Source organism: Arachis duranensis, chromosome 3 (assembly GCF_000817695.3).
Source record: "Arachis duranensis cultivar V14167 chromosome 3, aradu.V14167.gnm2.J7QH, whole genome shotgun sequence".
NCBI lineage: Eukaryota > Viridiplantae > Streptophyta > Magnoliopsida > Fabales > Fabaceae > Arachis > Arachis duranensis.
In genome coordinates, this window is record NC_029774.3 from 121,582,785 (window position 1) to 121,589,706 (window position 6,922).

Genomic DNA, 6,922 nt, shown 5'->3' on the forward strand with positions numbered 1-6,922 from the left:
TACTTTAGATAATAAAGTGTGATCTCTTACTATTTATTTTATAAGTAGTATCAAAAATAAATATAAAAAAAAAATTATTTAAAAGATAAAAAATTACACTTTATCCTCTAAAATAAAATTTAAACTTTAGAAGATTCAAATCTAAAATTTTAAATAATGTAAAAATTCAATTGGAAGTTTTTAAATAATATAGATTTAATTATGAATTTAGTAACGCTATAAAGAGTAATAAAATAAATGTAAGAAAGAATAAATTATCAAGTTTAATTTATTCTATTTTTCTTATATAAAAGTTTAAGAAAAAAATAATGATGAAATATACGATTATAAAAAATTAATAGAAATAATAAAAAAATAATTCATATATTTTGTGTCTTTGTATTTTTAATAATAAATATTAATAAAAAATACATAAAATATATTAATTTAATATCTCAAAATAAAATTTATATATTTATGGTAAAAATCTTTTTTAAGATTTTAAAATGCAAATTATACATAGAAAAAATTTAGGAAGCCATATAAACTAACTCAAATCAATCTTTTTTATTTTTAGTTTTAAAATTTAAAAAATTGATAGTGAGAAGTTATTATTTTTTATTAATAGACCTATTTTTCAACTAATTAACAATATCTTAGTTGGTTCCTTGGCAGAACACACATATGTAAGTTTTTTTTCTCTTACTTTTAGTTTTATTTTATATGAATTTCTTCTTTATATATATAATATAATGAAGATATAATTCTAAATATTTTAACGGAATAAATTCCAGTTTGAATGGATAAAAAGAGGTGCAAATTATATGTTTGATACATTAGTACAAGAAACTTTTCAGCAATGTGTGTTGTTAGCAATAATGCATCATGCACTTTTTAATATTTGGTTATTAAAATCCACCTGATCTAATCAGTAAATTAAACACAGGAAAAGCATTTTAAAGAGAGATTTGAATCATTAGACTATCTGAAAAAAAAACTAGCCAATTCCAGTTTGGATTAAACCAAATTGGCTCATGTTGAATTATGTTATTTTCTTCCTAGTTCCTATTTTTCTTTGTTAGTTTGAGTTATCTACACAAACTAATCAAATTTAGCACATTTTATCCAAATAATCAGTGACGAGGGTGTCAAGATGAAACCTAACAACAAAACATGAGACACTTGAATGACACAGGGCAAGTAGAATCCTGCAAAATGTTGAGAGAAGGCTACATTTGATTTAGGAAACAATTAGGTGAACACTCAATAGTAAAAAGTTAATTACAAAAATTAAATATTCTTTTTTATTTTATTTTATTATTATTTTTGGTAATGTGAGGGTAATGGTGATACTGATATTGTGATACAAAGCGGATCTGAGAAGCGTGAACAGAACGTAGTAGCTGTAATGTAAATCTAAATCTCGTTTTACTTTGATGATGTTACAGACCTCCACGCTTCATGTCATTATCAATGTCCGCGAGGCACAAACAAAAATTCTTAGTCACTCTTCTTCTTCTTCTTCTGTTGTAATAAGCTCTGCCACAATCACAAAGCCACAGGTGAATTTTGAGACATACCCAACATTGGTGGATCCAAAATGAGCTTGGATCTGCTGAGAAGTTCCCTTGCATTGAAGATCATCGGCTCTCTCTTCATCGCCGTCACATTCTTCTACTTGGGAATGCACTGGTCCGATGGCTACCAACAACTCGTCTTCTTTTCAGACCCTAACCCCAACCGCCTTGTTTCCACATCCCCCAATTTCGACAAACAATTCAACGTCTCCGCCCTCATCAACGATTTCCAACCACCGCCGGAAGTAGCCCTAGAATCGCCCCAGCCGGAGGTCAAGAAATTCGGGATCGTGAGCGAGAATGGGACCATGTCGGAGGATTTCGAGGTGGGGAATGAGTGGGTGAACGAGACGGAGGTTGCCTCTACGGAGGACGACGGCGGCGGCGGTGGTGGTGGTGGTGGTTCTTCTACGAGATTCGTGATCAAGAGGTTTGGTCTGTGCCCGCGGAACATGAGCGAGTATATACCGTGTTTGGATAATGAGGAAGCGATTAAGAAGCTTCCTTCCACTGAGAAAGGAGAGAGGTTCCAGCGCTATTGCCCCGAAAAAGGTCGTGGCTTGAATTGCTTGGTTCCTGCACCCAAAGGGTACCGTACCCCAATTCCATGGCCCCAAAGCCGAGACGAGGTTCCTTGCTATTCTGTTTTAATTTCTCAAGAAATGAATGCTTAAAAATAAGTTCTCTTTATTGTTTTTAGTCGAGTTAAGATTGAAGGATTTCTTTTTCTATTTTCAATGGTATATCTTGAAATGTGTTATTAAGTTTGTGTAAATACGTTGTTATTGTTATTACTGATTCATGGATAGGTTTTTGTTTTTTCTTTCTCTTTCTGACTGGTGTAGGTATGGTTCAATAATGTTCCTCACAATCGTCTTGTAGAAGATAAAGGTGGCCAAAACTGGATTTCCAGAGACAAAGATAAGTTCAAATTTCCAGGAGGTGGTACGCAATTTATCCATGGGGCAAATGAATACCTGGACCACATTGCTAAGGTTTTTCTATGTGTATATAATTTGGTTTCGCCAATTCTTCTTTTTAGACAGTATAGGTAACTCGATGCTGAACATCAGGATTTTTTCTGTTTCGTTAGATGATCCCTGAAATTACTTTTGGTCGGCATATACGGGTTGTTCTTGATGTTGGCTGTGGTGTAGCTAGCTTTGGCGCATATTTACTGTCACGGAATGTCCTCACCATGTCTGTAGCTCCCAAAGATGTTCATGAGAATCAGATCCAATTTGCTCTTGAGCGTGGTGTGCCAGCAATGGCATCGGTATTTGCTACTAGACGGTTATTATATCCAAGTCAAGCTTTTGACTTGATACATTGTTCACGCTGTAGAATTAACTGGACAAGGGATGGTATGGTTTTCCTCTCTTTTACAATGTGCAATAGTTCTTGGTAATAATGAGAAGCAAAATATTATGAACAGGAGCATATATAACAGCTAATCAACCAGTTGAGTGCATGTTGATATGCTAGTTTTCTTGCTTATGATAGCAAATGCCTTTATTTATGTTATGAGCCTTAACACTTCATTTTACTTTGTGTTGAAGATGGGATATTGCTAGCTGAAGTTGATAGGATGCTAAGAGGAGGAGGATACTTTGTCTGGGCTGCCCAGCCAGTTTATAAACATGAGGAAGCTTTAGAAGAACAATGGGAAGGTATAGTTACACATTTAGATTGAACAGAGTTGTACAGTAAATAACTTACTAGGATTTGCTTAAGTCTTTCTTTATTATTAAGAATGCTGTCTGTGCCTATCATGTGTGTAACTTGGGTTTTTGTTATCTCCAGAGATGCTTGATCTTACTACTCGACTCTGCTGGAATTTTTTGAAAAAAGATGGGTACATTGCAGTATGGCAGAAACCTTCTAACAATAGCTGCTATCTAAACCGCGAGGAAGGGACTAAACCTCCACTGTGTGACCCACGTGACGACCCAGACAATGTTTGGTATTGTGTTGAAGCCATCTTGATCTTCGTTATGATTATATGTTTGTTAGAGCTCTGCGAGATAGAATCAGAGAGTAGAAAATAAATGCAATTTGCCAATATGTAGGCTAAAACACCCCAAACTTGAGAGTGTGAATGAGACCCACACCATAATTGCACTCAAAGTGTTGACGTAGAACAACTTTTGATTGTTTAGATAGCGTTACAGTGTTATTTGGACAACTAAAAGTTGTTGATATTAGAGCAATTATGGTGTGTGTCACACTCATCTTCTCACAACTTTAATTTTTCTTGCTTTCCAGAAATTACAAACTTTTTGGCCGTTTCCAACTTTTCAAATGCAAGTTGCAAACTATTTGCATGAATTACCAACTAAAAGTTGGTTGGTGTAGACAGCTTTCAATGGTTGTCCAAATAACATTTTTGGTTCTTAATGACTCATTATTGGTAATTTCATTACTTAATTTATGTAGGTATGTTAATCTAAAAGCATGCATCTCTCGGTTACCTGAGAATGGCTATGGAACAAATGTTACAGAATGGCCTGCTCGTTTGCAAACTCCGCCTGATAGGCTTCAAAGCATAAAATTTGATGCCTTCACATCCAGAGCAGAGCTTTTTAAGGCAGAATCGAAATATTGGAATGAGATAATAGGACAATATGTTGATACTTTACGCTGGAAAGAGATGAGAATGAGAAATGTTATGGACATGCGAGCTGGATTTGGAGGGTAATTTTTCTATCGTTTTATTTTCTTTTTATAAATAGACATTTAGTTATTCCTAATTGCTCTAGTATTTGGTAGTTCCTAATTTTTATTTTCTATATATTTGAGTGCTTTCTCAGGTTTGCAGCAGCATTGATTAGTCGGAAATTTGACTGCTGGGTTATGAATGTTGTTCCTGTTAGTAGCACAAATACCTTGCCAGTTATCTACGACCGTGGATTGATGGGAGTTATGCATGACTGGTATTCAACAAAAAACTTACTTAAGATATATTAAATACAAATGTTCACCTTGTGATACTGAGGTTTCCCAATTCCATGTACTGAAAAAGCCTCTATATCAATTCCCCCAATTACTTTTGCGATCTTAGTGTTTTGTAATATTCTGCAATTTTTATAATTTAGGTGTGAAGCATTTGACACCTACCCAAGAACCTATGATTTTCTGCATGCTGCCAACCTTCTTTCTGCAGAGCGCAAAAGGTACCTTTTTCTTTTCTTGTCAAGCTTGTATCTTTCCTCCTGGCTTATAATCGTTACACTATTTCTGTTAATAATGAGAAAAATGAGAATTGTGGTTTGGATATCCAATCCGATATTCATCTTTCGTAATCGTAGCTTAGGAAATAACTATTTTATGATCGCTCTGCTCGACTGCAAAGTCCAGTATTGATAATGTCTATTCCTTCCTATGTGTTGGATTTCTCTCTTATCAGATGCAATATGTCATCTATTATGCTTGAGATGGACCGAATACTAAGACCGGGAGGACAGGTATACATCCGCGATTCTATTGCCATCATGGATGAAATTCAAGACATTGCCAAGGCAATGGGGTGGCAAGTCACATTGAGGGATACATCTGAGGGGCCTCATGCTAGTTATAGAGTATTGGTGTGTGACAAGCACCTACTACATGCTTGAAACAAAATGGGAGGGTATGCATAAACATGAAATGGAACACATGTTTTGCTTTGATCCTACAAATAGCGGAAGTGAAGTCATACAACATGAAATCCTGTTTGTCATTTCAGAAATATAGGAAGATTTTAAGTGCCAAGTATCACTCACTTGTTACTTAAAGAGTTCAGAAAGTGATGAGTGTTGGAAGCATTTTTTGGTTGATACTAGGCATGAGATGCGCGATCCCGAAAAGCTGGGTAAGTCAAGTGCATCATCTAACTTAGATGTAACATCCAATTTATTTGTATATTACAAAGCTATTCCACATATATTCATTGTTGATTATTCCAAATAGAACAAATCCTCTATGTACGATTTTGATACATTTTCCCATTGATTTATGAGTAGTTTCCAAATAAGGTATACATTTTCTTGTTGGTTGAAGAAATCGTGCTCTAAGTCTAACAAACTAGTTAGGGACACTCTAGTCTCTAGTGTACAGATTAAAGTGGTATAGAGAATTTAAATTCCTTTTATAGATATTTTTTATTATTTTATTATTATTCAAAATATGGATTTTACCTTTATCCATCTCTCTCTCATCCTATTAAAGGAAAAATCTGTAAACTTAAGGAAAAATCTGTAAACTTACATCTTTACCATATAATTCACCAACTAGTTAACTTATGTTCCATATTGTGACAGCTCAGAAATATGGTTAGTTAACTTAACCATAGCTCACAACTTGCTATTACTATCAACTTCTATCAGATAACATTGATATTGTATCTGATTCACAAAATAAATCAGGAGTCATAATATTTGTAAAAAAAAAATATTTTACTGAAAATAATAAAAAATATTAATAATATCAATAATCCAACGATTATCTCCCACTCTCCTATTTTTTTCTGTTTTATTTATCATCCATCACTCTCCCATTCTTTGATATTATTAATATTTTTTATTATTTTCAAAAAAAAATATTTTTTTTACAAATACTGTAAACGAGATAAACTATATCTTGTTTACACTTTAAACGAGATATACATGTATCTTGATACATACAAAATTATCTCCTTTACAATGTAAACGAGATAACAGAAAAATATTTATTTCGATAATTGTTTTTTAAAATATTTATTTCAATAATTATTATAATTTATTTATTTATTAAAATAAAAAATCCAGTATTGACACGCTAGTACAATATAAATTGCATTCAATTTTATGTGCATTCAATTTCATGTTTACAGAAACCCTTTTTTGTTGAGACAGAAACTTTTTACATAAAATGTTTGATCTTTAGAATAAACTTGGTCTTATAGAAAAAGAATTATATTTAAAATATATTTAATAATAAAAAGATATCACATAATTAAGATTGACAATAAATAGAATAGAATAGAGTTTGAGAATTTTTCAATCCTAATTCTGTCTGTATTCTAAAGTTTTAAACTCTATCCTATTTGATTCTATCCATAGAAAAATAAATTTTTTTTAAGTAAGTATAAAATTCAATCATTTCAAATTTCATACATATTAATAAAATAAAAAGCTAAGATTAAATTAAAGTTAAAAATAATAAAATCTTAAAAAAAAATTAACATAAAATTATAAATAACATGATAATCAACTTCTTAATAAACTTAAAATAACACAAACAAAGATAAATATCTTGTCACACTTATTATAAAAAATAAATATACTAAATTAATAATTTAAATAATTAATTCTAAACTTTTATAAAAAAGAAGTTGTGAGTTTAACAAG

General features: G+C 32.1%; 1 protein-coding gene across 1 annotated transcript; it reads left to right on the top strand.

Annotated features, from left to right (window-relative positions):
- The first annotated feature begins 1,320 nt into the window (after nt 1–1,320).
- On the top strand, nt 1,321–5,597 carry LOC107480868 (probable methyltransferase PMT11). Its single transcript, XM_052259182.1, has 9 exons — nt 1,321–2,185; nt 2,402–2,551; nt 2,650–2,920; nt 3,116–3,226; nt 3,360–3,519; nt 3,993–4,250; nt 4,367–4,489; nt 4,652–4,729; nt 4,963–5,597. The coding sequence occupies exons 1-9, from the start codon at nt 1,580–1,582 to the stop codon at nt 5,168–5,170; spliced, it is 1,965 nt and encodes a 654-aa protein (XP_052115142.1). The 5' UTR covers nt 1,321–1,579; the 3' UTR covers nt 5,171–5,597.
- Nucleotides 5,598–6,922: the final 1,325 nt, after the last annotated feature.

What these genes read in the sequence shown, in the direction of transcription:
- LOC107480868 (XM_052259182.1), top strand. Translation starts at nt 1,580, where the DNA reads ATGAGCTTGGATCTGCTGAGAAGTTCCCTTGCATTGAAGATCATCGGC. An exon ending in GACGACCCAGACAATGTTTG is followed by an intron (nt 3,520 to 3,992) that starts GTATTGTGTTGA and finishes TAATTTATGTAG; the next exon opens with GTATGTTAATCTAAAAGCAT. An exon ending in ATGGGAGTTATGCATGACTG is followed by an intron (nt 4,490 to 4,651) that starts GTATTCAACAAA and finishes TTTATAATTTAG; the next exon opens with GTGTGAAGCATTTGACACCT.